This window comes from Miscanthus floridulus, unplaced genomic scaffold, assembly GCF_019320115.1.
Source record: "Miscanthus floridulus cultivar M001 unplaced genomic scaffold, ASM1932011v1 os_1697_1, whole genome shotgun sequence".
In the NCBI taxonomy this organism is placed as follows: Eukaryota; Viridiplantae; Streptophyta; class Magnoliopsida; order Poales; family Poaceae; genus Miscanthus; species Miscanthus floridulus.
In genome coordinates this window covers 65,819-80,000 of record NW_027097859.1, presented here as the reverse complement: position 1 = coordinate 80,000, position 14,182 = coordinate 65,819, and the positions used below count along the sequence as shown (strand labels likewise).

At 44.6% G+C, this 14,182-nt stretch overlaps 1 protein-coding gene and 1 pseudogene across 1 annotated transcript; both read right to left on the bottom strand.

The window, feature by feature from the left end:
- Window positions 1-7: 7 nt before the first annotated feature.
- Window positions 8-4,227, bottom strand: LOC136534224 (disease resistance protein RGA2-like; the record flags this gene model as incomplete). The annotated part of the gene is made up of 3 exons (XM_066526687.1): window positions 4,094-4,227; window positions 511-1,612; window positions 8-420 (listed from the first exon to the last, which is right to left on the bottom strand). Coding segments are annotated over exons 2-3 (1,461 nt in total), but the record flags the coding sequence as incomplete, so codon positions are not given.
- On the bottom strand, window positions 4,088-10,208 carry LOC136534226 (receptor-like serine/threonine-protein kinase SD1-7; annotated as a pseudogene).
- Between the last annotated feature and the right edge of the window lie 3,974 nt (window positions 10,209-14,182).

The window sequence follows — 14,182 nt, the reverse complement described above, 5'->3', positions numbered from 1 at the left end:
GCCCGATATCTTCAACTCTTTTACTTTCACCATGTGGTGAATAATGCAAAGCTTCTTGTCCTATCCAGAAGTTAATTAGCTCTTCTCTTTCAAATCTGTAATCTTGAGGAAACAAAGCACAGTAGGAGAAACACTGCTGAAGCTGAGGACGTAAGTAATCAAAGCTCAACTTCAGTGCAGGCATAATGTCATTCTTACCGTTGCTATGCTCCCATTGCTTACTTTCTAAGACTCTAGTCCAGTGAACCAAGTCAAGTTGGGTTTTCAACAATCTACCAACAGTTTTTGCTGCAAGAGGGGAGCCCTTTAGTCTACCAGCTATCTTAAACCCAGTTTCTAGCAAGAATCTATGCTCCTTTCTAGATTGATCATCATCACCGAAGATAATTTCTAGGAAGAATTCCTCAAATTCTTTATTTTCTATACCTTGCAAATATATTGAATGATCATTTTTCCGAACCATTATTTGTGCTTGTGCTGGAAATCGAGTTGTAACTATAATTATATTACCTTGTACTTGTGATTTTTTGAATGGCACCAATAGCTGTTTCCATTCATCCTCATCACTGCAGTCCCATATATCATCTAATACAAGCAAAAGCCTCTTATTTTTCAATCTTTGCCCAATCAACTCACTAGCAGTACCATTACTACTTTCACGATCAACTTTAGGGATATATCTTTGAATCTCTTCTATCAGCTTATTCACATTAAAATTGAGTGAGACACATGTCCAAACTCTGACATCAAAATGTTCTTGCACTTCTCCACTGTGATATATATGTTGTGCAAGAGTTGTCTTTCCTATGCCCCCTGGACCAACAATTGGAATAACTGTGAGGACGCCATGACAGTGTTTACCCTTTGTGATATCATCTGTGATCCTCTTCATCATAAGCTCCCTCCCATACAGTTTTGGCTCTATACTTTCAGAGATGGTGATGGGGCGATTTTGTGCAATGTTTGGGGTAGTGCTCCAGTCAGAACCTAATAGTTTAATAGCACTAGAAAACTTCTTTTCAATGAGCTGCATTTGCTCTACAATATGTTCTATTCTTCGGGAGGCATTATCCCTATCAAATCTCAACTTTGGTGGTTCATCATGAATAGATGGCAACACATTAAGGTCCAGGTTGTGGGCACAACCTTCGGCATGCTGGCTGGCGTCCAGCATGTCTTGGATGTGAAAGTATTCCATCTCGTCCACCACATCCTCAGCGTCATATACGAGGTCTTGAAGCATCATTAGACAGTGCTCAAGCGCTGAGTTGTGTATTACCTTGCCGAGGGTGGACTCAAGAATCGCCTTGACAGATAGCAGCTCTAGCTGGAGGGCCGTGACGCCCGGGCCAAGGTTGATGGTGGCTGCCCAGTCCTTGAGCACGTTGTCCTCCAAGGAAGCCAACGCCTTGTGCGCCACCCAAAATGATGCATTTCGTGACCCTTGATAACAAAGCGAACCATCCACACTTTCCAAAACTGGCTTGCGGTGTGGTTGGAGTGGTGCAGCTGCTGATTTCATTATGCCTTTTGTGATCCACGCTGGTCGGTGATCCATCAAGCCGTCCTCACGCTGCACATCCGGTTGCAGTACCCCTTCCTGGGCTCCAATCTATGAATAAGTATGCAAGAAACAGTTAGACTAACTGCACCTTAGCTTGTCACAGATATTAAAGGCTACAGAAATATACTTCCTGTGTTTCTTTTTCTAAGGCGGCATACTATATATGTGTATGGGGATTTCGAAAGTCAAGTAATATTATGTCCGCCACTTTTTTTAGAGTAAAGTCCCATTCACCCCTAAACTAGTACTGAATTTGAAAGACCACCTTAATTAAACTTCAATGTCAGATAAATACATATCTTAACTTTTAAAACCAGACAAAATATCCATTGACTATTGCAAAGTGGTTTCTTTAGTGTTTTAGCTCTCTAATTATGAACATTTTTTTATTTTTCCCAATTTTTTTAGTTCTCGGATGGAGAAATGCTCTATCCCTAATTTGTAGTGCTCAACATTTGAGATCATTTCGGAGTCCAAATGTTTAATAAAAGACGACATGGTTAAAAAACTAAATACATGTGCGGCCCACATGTCACATATGTGATACATCAACTAAAACCAACATTGAAACCACTCTAAACTATTTTAGGGGTTATGATTTGTCCGATTTTGAAAATTAAGGGGAGATGCTGTCTGGTATTTAGTTTGAGGGTGTTTTTTAAATTCGATGTCAATTTTAGTGGGGAAATCAGACTTTACTCTTTTTATTACAATACTAGATAAATGCCCTTGCATTGCACGAATTGTGAGCTATAAGGACTTTGTATTGGATGCGAATACATAGATTTTGACTTTGTAATAGAATCGGGTCGGACGCGAACGCGTGAGGTTTGAAGACTTTGTATCGGACGCGGACACATAGTTTGGTCTTCGTATCAGAACCGGGAAGAACACGACCGCGTGTCGAGTGAAGTATGAATAGTGATCCTGACATGATCACTTGAAATCGATTAAATCCATTTTATAGTGCAACACCGTGTTCACCACAGCTATCTAAGGTGAATTTGAGAGAATTGTTATTTGCATATGTCTACTTTAGATAAACTTCTTTTATCTTATTAAAACAGTTTTATTTGATTTTAGGAGATTAATTTATTTTCGCACAGAGAGGGTTTATTCCTCTCATTTGTCTGTGCATGATCTGTTTCGTCGGTGACAGCAAAGATTTCCTGTGTATGAATATGTGCATGATCTTTTTGTTGTCATCAGCAAAGCCCTTGCCGAATTCCTCTGTTTGAATATGTGCCTGATTTGTTTCATCAGCCTGTAATCAGTTCTTTATATGATTTTCGATGTGGAAGAGTTTTTTTCCTAAATGTATTTTTTGTCCGTATATGATTTTCGATGTGGAAGAGTTTGTTTCGGAAACAACTTTTTTTCGGTATATGTCTTTTTTTTGGAAACTTTTTTTGCTATATAGGATATTTTTTCCAAACGGGAATAGGTTTTTTTTTACGGTGGTTTTTTTGCCGTATATGTTTTTATTTTGGAGTCTTTTTTTGCCATATAAATGTATATTAGAAACGCAAAAAAGGGAACGGTGGTTTTTTTTGCGGTATATGTTTTTATTTCGGAAATGTTTTTTTTGCTGTATAATAGATACATTTTTTTATTGGGGCCGGGCGCGTACACGATGTACCTCTATGGACGAAACCTCGTCGTGTTTTTTAAGTGGTAATAGATACTATCAATACTATGCTAAAAGAAATTAAACCCATAGCCAAAAAACAAACGATTGGTATTTTCAAATCCTATCATATAAAGGAAGTAAGAGTACCATAATATTATTTAAGTCATAATTACCACTACATTTTCTATCGAGATGTTATAATTTGCATACACAAATTAAAATTAAAATATCCAAATTACACCATAGTAGTAATTAAAAGATATGCTAATTAATGATGAGAAGGGATGGGAGGATAATAGCAGGATTGCTTAAATTTTAGACAAATTTTAAATGCTAAAATTATGTACATTTATGAATGGAGGGGGTATTACGCTTGTTTCTAGGAGGTACTTGATGTGGTGTCAAGTGATTTTCACTAAAGAAACATATCATTCATTACATGCATATCAAGTGATTTTTATTAAGAAAAAAAGAACTAAGGCACATGTCATGATTATACCCAAAAAATAGCATATTCCAAAATTGTAGGACACTTTTCACCTCTAATATTGCAATAAAGTGCAGAAAGGGCCGCATACTCAATGGGATATAAGATACTCCCTCTGTCCCTAAATAAACAGATTCCCAGTGTTGTCTTAAGTCAAAAATTTTAAACTTTGACCGAATTTCTAAAAAAAACTGTCAAGATTTATCACATCAAATTATTATCACTAGATATACCATAGAATATATTTTCAAATTATTATCACTAGATGTACCATAGAATATATTTTTATAATATGCTCATTTATTTCATAGATGTTGTTACTCTTTGCTATAAAGTTTAGTCAAACTTAAGATAGTTTAACTTGAACGGATTTTTGGAATTGATTTATTTGGAGATGGAGAGAGTATCATACCTGGTGATCTACCAGTAAATCTTCACCATTTTGAACACAACTTCCTTCTGCTGCATTAAGAATTTCAATTATATTTGATACATTTGGCCTTTTCTCCTTCTCAGGGTGCACACATTCCAAAGCTATGTTGATGCATTGTTTTACTAGCTGGGTATGTAGTTCTGGCGATGTATACTTCGATGATCTTTCGAATCTGTTCCTCCAATTACTGAGCACCTACACAATTGCATATATAATAAGTGAGCTAGAGCGATAGTACACATGCAGAAGATTCGTTACTTCATCTTATTACTTTCTCTGTGAAGTGCTGGAAAACTTCGGTGCTTTGGCCATAGTCTGGATAGTCGTCCTTGCAGCCTTTCTAGTATCTCTATAATTATGACACCCAAACTGAATATATCTGCTTTCTTTGAGATTACGCCCCTATCTATGTATTCTGGTGCCATGTATCCCCTGCAGTAGAAATCAAGAGTTTGAGATGGTGCAAGCATAATTGAGACCATTAATATATTACTAAGAAAGCAAACGGTATTTGTTGTGGGGTGTAGCTTACCTGGTTCCGGGGGGATTTGCAGTTTTAGTGACAGTCTGGGATTTTTGTTCACCCAACAACCTTGACAAATCAAAATCCGCAATTTTTGGCATCATAGTAGCATCCATTAATATATTTTGAGGTTTAAGGTCCAGATGAATAATATTGCACCCATGAAGGTATTCCAAACCACTGCATATGCCCTTAATTATCTTGTATCTCTTGTTCCAATCAAGACCGGAAGATTCACCTGTAGAAATACTTATTCTTGACATAATTAATCTTGCCATCCATGCTTAATAAGAAGAGCAATGAAACACATTTTGTGTGGTTGAGTAGCAGTAATAGTAATATCTAGTTTCTAGCTCGTCCAAAAACAAAGTTATTCTAGTTAGATAGTCAATTTAAGTTTGACCAAATTTATAAAGAAGACTATCAACATTTATAACACCAAATAGAGATATTATCAAGATATATTTCATGATGGATCTTACTTAGTACTATAAATATTGAGGCAATATATTTATTTATTTAAGATGTTTATTGTATACTATACTTGTTTAAATCTAAGATATTTTGACTCAAACTAGAACAACCTTTTTTGGGTGCAGGTAACATATTTCAGTGTTCTGCTGATTGTGGCTACAAGGTGTGTTCTAACAATTTAAACTTGAGAAAATGAGAAAAAAATAGGGAGATGATAAATGTATGTCCGTCATCCCGTGTTTCTGAAACATACCTGAAAGATGCTCATCAAGGCCTCCATTACACATATACTCGAAGCAGAGAATTCTTGTCTGTTTATCAGCAATAACACTTTTCCCGTTCGGTAGCTTGGTCATCTCTCCCTTTGATTCTGAACAGTAACCTAGGAGTTGTGTTACATTTGGGTGTTTGATAAGAGAAGTGGCCACTTTCTGGAACTGTTCATCACCCTTCACTACATGACTATCATGAAACTTCTTCACAGCAATAAATGAATCGCCATGGTGGAGAAGTCGTCCCTACATAGAGTAATTGTGATTAAATATGGCTGCCAACATTTTTATTTGTGAGTTGGAGCGAGAAAGAATTCATCATATTTACCTTGTAAACCACTCCGTACCCACCCCTCCCGAGTTCTTGCTCATTGCTAAAACCATTTGTTATCGATCTCAAAAAGTGTAGGGGTAGAGAAATTGGTTCTTCTGTGGTCGGATCAAGAAGCTTGTTCTCCAACTCCAATATCTCACGGCTGTCCATTCCTATTTACGCGGAACCTGCTTTAGAGGGAAAATTATGTTTAATACTTGTGTTAAACAGAGATCGTTATTAGGGTATTCTGATTAATGATATGGGTGGCCTTTCATAAAAAAATGATATGAGCGGCCCCAGGCTCTCCCGGCATATATATTCTTTTTTTCACAACATCCTAGCATGTATATTACTTCGTCCGATCTACTAAAACGTACTCCCTATATTCCAAATTATAAGACATTTTAACATTTCTAGATGCATTGCCTTTATTATATATCTAGACATAGTGTATATCTAAGTGCATAGCAAAAACTATGTATCTAGAACCCGTGCACTCGGCAATATTGTAAAGTGCAGCGAAGCCCACGAGTAGCGTAACCCTAGTCGCTCGAATCCTGGCGACGCCGCCCCCTGCCCCTCCTCCCCCTCCCCTCCCCTCCCCACCCCCGACACCCCCGCGACAACCAGCGCTGGTGAGCCTTCGCGGGATCTTGGCCCACCCGCGCCGCCGCCGCCAACGAGCCCACCCTTGCGGGATCTGGCGACGGAGCGCCGCCCGCGCGACTGTCGACGTCTGGCCCCGCCACCGCGGCTGCCATCTCCATCTCCAACAGCTGCAGCGGCGCCATCCCCATCACGGCGGCCACCACCTCCTCTGCAACGGCGCCCTCCCGTCCCTACCGCAGACGCGGATGACGCCAGACCCCACCGTGGCGACCACCACCTCTAGCAGCAGCCCTCCGCAGCCGCCGTCGGGGCCTACCGTGACCGCCATGGGGCCGCACGTGTGGGCCAGATCCAACCCCTACATGCCGCCGCCTGCGCCGGACGGTGACCCGTCGGCCGTGACGGGGACTAGGTAGGTGCAGCCACCTCCGGGGACGCCGTCCCATCATCCTGCCGCCACGCCACCACAAGCCACCCCTATCTCCCCACCTTTCACCGAACGCGGCTCCTTTCTACCCAGTCTAGGGTGGGCGATCCATATGTTGCTGGTGGGTGGACGACGGTGGTGACAAGTCCGACGACGACCACCCCACGACCTACCTGGACGTCGCTCGTCGCCCGACAAAGGCGGTCAATGCGCCAACCGCAAGCGCCCAGGTTTGCCTTGTGGCGGTTATGGGCCACTGGTGGAGCCGACCCTGGCCAGAAGGGACCTGGCCGGAGGTGGAGGAAGCGTTGCCGGCCACCCCCACAGCTGCTGTGCGGCATGCCTGCTCGTCCCATGGATGGCCATGTCCCTGCCCGCCAACTGCCTTGGCCACCGTCGACGGGTCTCCATCCCCAATGCCTATGGGTGGCATGAAATCCTCCCCCGACAGGAGACAGGACCCTACGGCCGCCTCAGCCGAGCCTCGGCGCGGTCCAAAGCAGCTTCCACAGGCCCAGAAGATCCCCGCAGAGTTTCACGGCAGATGCTTCAACTGCCTCTCCTAGTCGCATAGAGTAGCGACTTGCCAATGGTCCGGCGTTGCCTGCGCTGCCACAGCTTCCGTCACCTTGCTAGGGACTGCAAGCGGCCCATGCCCGCTTGTGGTGGCAACCCAATGATCTCCTAGCATGCACCCCATAGTGCTCCACCGTGCTTGGACGGGGCCACGCAGGGTGTCGTGTGGAGCGCCGGCAGAGTCCGACGACGACACTGGCGACGCCAGAGCGAGCTGACAGAGAACAGCAGCGTGGGTGCGCCTATCGACCACGACGACAGCGCTGCTACCTCTGCTGCTGCACTTTGCTTCCCCTAGCCGGATCCGCTAGTGTTGGAGCTGTGGAGCGAGCGCGGGGCCTCCCGCGTGGGTCGACCCAATGCTAGAGGAGTTCGCTGCCTCGCTCGTTGTCTGCCAGCCTACAGGACCAGGGTGCCCGCCTGCTACAGCCACCTCTTAGGAAGATGAAGCATCGTTGGTGGACAACCGTTCACCGGTGAAGGCTCTCTTGTAGACGACGGACTCACCTTCGTTGTCGCCTGTGCAGCGGTCACCACATGTCACGCCACCCTGGTAGGGACAGCACGGTGTCATGGTTACCGAGGCAAGTCCAGACTCCGGCGCCATCCCCCCAAGCGCCGACGGGGCAACCCCTCCCCGTCCGGCTGATAGCGGGAGCTCTGCCGCCAAGAGGCTCAAGCGCTTCACCGACAAGATCTTGCGTAAGGCGCCATCGCCACTGCTCACTCTGCCGATTGTGCAGGCACAACCAAAGTTGCCAACCCGTAGTAGGAGGATCGTCGCCTAGGCACTTTCACGTGCGTGTCCTAGGTTCTAAGCCGGGAGAGGTGTTGATAATGAAGCAGATGGGGATCATCGACGAACAGACGACCACAGCAGCCAAGAACGCCTACGATGGTATCTTCGTCGACTAGTTCAATCCCTCGTATGTAGATGCAATGCGACAGCTCTTCCCTAATCCACAAGGAGAGCGGGTGAGGCGCCGGCGCCACGCAAGCAAGCGTGTCTGACTGCCGATGCTGGTTAGGTAGCATGATTAATGAGTAACAGCACATGATTTTCTTCTACTAGGGAGGGCAGAATGGATTGTATAACACTATTCCCCCTAGTGTGCCATGTCCGTGACGTATCGTTGTAATTTTTACTATTTCTCGATCTTAAAACGAAAGATGTGCAAATCTTTTGCGTATTCAAGAAAAAAAACTATGTATCTAAAAAAGGCAAAATGTCTTACAATTTGGAATGGATGGAGTAACAAAGAACCCCTGTAATTAGGGATGGAGCCAGCATTGTGGCAAGGTGCTGCTGACTAAAGCTGTCAGCCTTCAGTGTGACATGTTTTGGGTAACTACTAGCAGCAACAATAAGAAATGCATACATGGATTTACTTGTCAGGACCGGTGTTGCTAATTGCTAAGCACCCAGCCAAAAAAAAAACTTGTATGGTCAATCTTTTCTCTTTCGATGCTCTCGCATGCCATGTTTTTGTGGAGATAGGTCCATATGGTGCTAGAAATTAAACCACCTCAAAATGCCCAAAACTTATTTAATGTTTTACCCAAAACCTAAGATATGCTGCCCTGACGTGCATTCCACCCGGGCAAGCTAGCGCTACTTCTACTTGGTTTTTTTCTGCAAACCCGTGAAATCCTGAGTGCCCAGTAGCTTCTGAAGCAGAGGGTTTATTTGGTTTTTGTAGAGACATTGCAGCGTGTGGTTTTGCAGGTTCCACGATGTGTGCTCAAGTCATGTGGGCTTGTTTATTTAGCATCAATAAGGTAGTGTCCAGACTCCAGACAATGCCTAGACGATATGTAATGCAGGTGCTGCTGTTTACTGGTGGATCGCGAAAACTAGCTATGTAAAAGATCTTGTTTACTCACTGTGGCTGGATCGGAGAAACGAGCGAGCTGAAGAATTTGATCGTTCCCAAGTAGTTTTGGCAACACAAATCACAATCGGTGCTAAGTCCAGCGAGACTAGCCGAGAGATCCCATGTTGGCCTCGATCTGTTGGTATGCACCCACTGGCCCGCCGGAACGGAAGATCTATCCGTGTATGTATATATATGATGCGTCTGCGGTCTGCATAGATCGAGGGAGATCGAAAAAGCACAACCACCATTAGCGGATCCCACCGATACAATGCAAAGCAAATATAGTACATGCTTAATCACCAAGAAGCTGGAGGAAACAAGCTAAGCAAGAAAGGAAGAACAAGACGATGCCAGTGCCGGCGCGGATCGGACGATAGATGGATGGCGTCACGAGGAAGAAGTCGAGATTTCGGTGGAGGTGAGGTGTTTTTGTGGGCGGATCAACGTATATCCGAGTCACTGCCTGGATCGGAGAAACGAGCGAGCAGAACAATTTGATTGTTCCCAAGTAGTTTTGGGAACACACACTCGGTGCTAACTCCAGGGACTAGCAACCGATAGATCCCATGTTGCTGTGCGTTCGCAAGGAAGAAGAAACTATAATAAGGAACGACCCATCGGAACGGAAGATCTGTATATCCGAGTATGATGCATCTGCGTAGAGGGAGTGAAAACCACAACCACACCAACACAATTAGCGGAAGCCACCAATTGACCAATGCAAGCAATAGTAGGTGATGCTCCTAGTGCCACAGCCACAGCCTACTGGATCAGGAAACTATCTAGCTAGTAGAAATACATGCTTATTACTCACCAACAAGCTGGAGAAATTACACGTGCAGGTCCTGTCGATCCACAAGCTAAGCAAGAAAGGAGGAACCACAAGACGATGCCAGCTCCTGCGCGGACGATGGATTGCTACGAGAAGTTGAGATTTTGGTGTCGAGGTGAGGTGGTTTTGTCGACGGGTCAACCGCAGCATGCCATGGAGAGATTATTATTCAAGAAACCATGTGGCCTGTCAGCGTATTGTCCGGTAGCTAGCTGTTTCATAGTAGTATCTTCTTATCTTCTGGAATCCTGCACCCAAAAGAGTGGCAGGCAGCGTGGCCACGGTCGTCCGCTTTTTCCGGCCATCAGATCGGCCAAGTGGACGGCCTAGATCGTACGAGCCCTGGTCTTTTTACAAAAAACCCTCGAACTTTAATCGAATCAACCCGTAGTCCTGGCCTTCTCTTAGGTATTTTTTTTCAAAAAAGCCCTCGAACTTTACCGAAATCAACCCTCAATCCAGGCCTTTTAAATGGGCTGGCCTGCCTCCCGCTCGGGCCTGTATATCGCCGGACCTAGGCCTTACTGGGTCGAATTCGGCCCGACGACGTTTTTCTATTTTCCTACGAATTTATTATTTATCTAAAACGGTTGAAATTTTGTAAAGAACATAATAAAACAAATAAATATAAAAAAAATGCCAAACAAAGTTTGTTGAACTCTACACAACTAGCACTGCACTGTAAACACATAACATCACATGTTTTAGTGTAATTTTTTGCTATTAATATGGATCTAGATTTCTCTAGAGTTTTCTATAAATAATTAATAGAGTTAATTTCTTTATTCAAATTGCTATGAAATTTTTACGGTAGCTTACCCATACCACGCATAAAATAAAACGATTGAGTGATTTTAGCGGCTTTACGATCCTATATATATTACCCCACGTATGAAATAACATTCTATCAATTATAGTAATATAGCACACACAAAAACAAGCATAGTTAACGAACCCTGGTCCAACAAGTTCACCGAACCTAAACAGGTGCGCATAGCTCAGTTTGTAAATTTAAATAATTGAAATAATACTTGCTCTGCTGCATCTTTGTTACATGCTCCCATTGAATAATTTGGTCAATCAGAGTTCAATACTAAGAACTGCTGCATACATTATATAATCAGCTGCAATCTATTGGAATGACCACTTCCTCCAACATTGGCCTTTTCTGGAAGTACAACAAGCAAATCAATACTTAATTGTACCCAAGTTCTTTTCAAATAAATTATCAATTAGTTAAATCTATTACAGTAAAATGGTCTCATACTGGACGGCGCGGCAACGCCGCTGCACCAAAACCAGGCTAATGGATAGGGTCACGTCGTCCGTTAGCCCGCTGGCCGTCCGATCTGGCGAAAGCACGATGCGGACCGTTCGATCAAGCTAGTTGCGGGTCTCCCATCATTAAGGCACGAACCCGGAAGGTCACGAATACTCGCAAACCGACCCGTCACCTCCGCGGGGCGTCTCCTTCCTCCCGCTGCTCCACTATCCCCCGCGGACTGTTAATTTGTTATAAATAGTATATGACTGAGAAGTGACAGGCTCAGGATAAACCGGATCAGAGCTTGCACATACAAGCGGGCCCTTCATTGAAGAGCGCGGCAACGCTGCGCGTCTGTCTAGTATTTCAGTATTATATAGTACGCATCGATCTATAAATATTTGGAATCCATATGTGTTTACAAAAAAATTCGAATCATGATCGACTGTTGTGGAAGCTGGAAAGGTCTTCATCACTGCATCGCCTGCCCGCCTCACATAGTTACGTTACAACCCCCCTCTCCTCCAAACACGGACTTTGAAGTCTTCAGGCTGCTTATTTTTTTCCGACACGGGGAGATTCCCCATTCCCATTCGACAAGAACGGTAATACATTCAGGCTGCTTGTTGGGTGCTGGTTTTCTTTTGTTGGAAGCGCAGAAACAATATTGTCTTCAACAGTGAAGTTTAGACGCTGCACCGAATGCTCGCTGACTGCAGAAATTATAAAGAAACCCAGCACCCAACAACCAGAGCATCGTGTCATGTGTGACGCTTTTGGTGCTCAGTGCTATATATCTATTCAATACTACTCCCTCCGGTCTACTTTATAAGACGTACTCTAACTTCACGGTCTCCTAAATTATACTTTTATTTATTTTATATTATATTATTCATGATTATTGAATAGGTTATTTGATTACAAATCTAATAATACAAAATTTGTATTATTTGGAAAACTGGGTTTTCGACAGGTGGATTATAATGGGGCCTTTGCCTGGGCGGAGGTTCCAGGTGAAGGTGAGTGAGGATGTGGGCCAAGACTCGGTTAGAGTTTTATAAATGTATTCACCAACCTTCTTTACACAGGATCTAGTTCCTCTTTTATAGGGCACTGTTTGCCACCACTTACATTTACATCTCTACCCTCTGACAGCTAAGGTACATCCCAAGTATATTCCTACATTAGTTACAACTGCCAGGGGCAAGGTGGGCCTGCTCTTCTCGCACCACCTTTCATTCATGGGCCTAAGCCGCGGGTCCATGGGAGGCCCATCTCCGGCCTAGGATGACAGCGCAGCAGGTTCTTCTTGTTAGCGGAGGATGATTGGTCGTCGTTCGGGCTGTCTTTGCCTCCGCCACACCTGCCTGGGCTCCTAGCGACCTACGTCGTACTGTGGGAGCCTTCGCCGGGCACAGCCACCATGGCGAAGGCATTTGCCTATTTGTCGGATTGTTTTGCTTCGGCAATATCCAGCAGCGTGATCGCGTAGACGGAATAAGATGGTAGCACACGAGACATAGAGATTTATATTGGTTTGGGACGTGGTACACGCTTATCCCTACTCCAGTGGTGCGGCTGCTCTTGTATTCATATGCTCCATTACAAGGGTTGTTGCTCCTAGCTACGAGGTAGATGGAATTGGTGGAAGATTGGATCCCGAGCCCGAGGTCCCTAGCCTCCTTTATATAGGCAGGAGAGGTAGGGTTACAGAGAGGGCGATCGGGCTAACAGATTGTGTTCCTAGTTTGTTACAACAGATTGATCCTAGCTATCGTCCAGATACGCCCAACTTGGTTTGTCTTGATCTCTACGTTGGTTGATCGCGTCAGCCCTTGCGGGCCTCCTCCTTGACGGCTGCTGGGCTGATAGCTTGGTGGTGGTCATATATACGGGCGGTTCAGGTACCCTTGGCCCATATCTCTGACAGTAGCCCTCGTAGGACTTGATGATAAACTAGCATGTAGCTTCAAGCCTTTGGGACGTCGCAGTCTCCCCTGTAAGTTCTGCGTACTGTAAATACATAGTGAGCATCTTCGGGTGCCAAAGTTTTGAGCAGTGTAGCTAGATATTCCCACGTATTGGGGAGCCAGTATGTTGCCGTTCGAGTACAAAGAGTATTTCTCGGGTAGCGAGAATCTTCTTCAAGCATCGAGTGTGGCGGTGGAACACCGTACATCAAGGGACGTTGCCCCTAGGCAACTATAAGTGCCTAACTCGGGTGGTACACCCCATATCGAAAAACGTAGTTTCCTGGGCGTAGCCCTCAGGACGTTGTTAACACCGCATTCGGGTGGCATTCCCGATAACCGAAAGCGTAGCTTCCAGGACATTGTAGATGCTGTGTTAGGGTAGAAATACCGCTGTACTCGAGAAGTTGGTTCAATAGTGGTTGTGCATCATAAAGTCCTAGCTGTAAAACAATAATGAGGGTGGGATAGGTGCACCTCCATCGCCCGTGTGTCACTAAGCCAGTTGATTTTTAGGGTGACCTATCATAGGTCGTTTGAGCACTAAGGGTGTCACATTTTCCTTCGAGATCCATCAAGTGACGTGATACGAATTTTTGTGCACCTCGTTAGTGCTAGAGTGAGGACGTTGTCCCAGAGCCCTGAGGCCAATATAACAATGTCCCGGTTCGGGCACCACTATGGGCGAGTAATGAACGCGTGAGCAGTTGCCGGCAGTTGCGTGCGTTACTCTTCGAGTTGGTAATGGGTAGAACGAGTGAACGTCCGCTTCACTAAAAGGAAGCGGCAGGACGAAGCCAGACCAGCGGGGGCACGTCATAATACTCTTTTTCTTGATTCTAGGAGCTCGTACTTTGGTTATAGCCATGGGCCGACTAGTTTTCCGGTTTCCCCCAAAGGGGCACACATCCGCTGAAATAAGGTACTT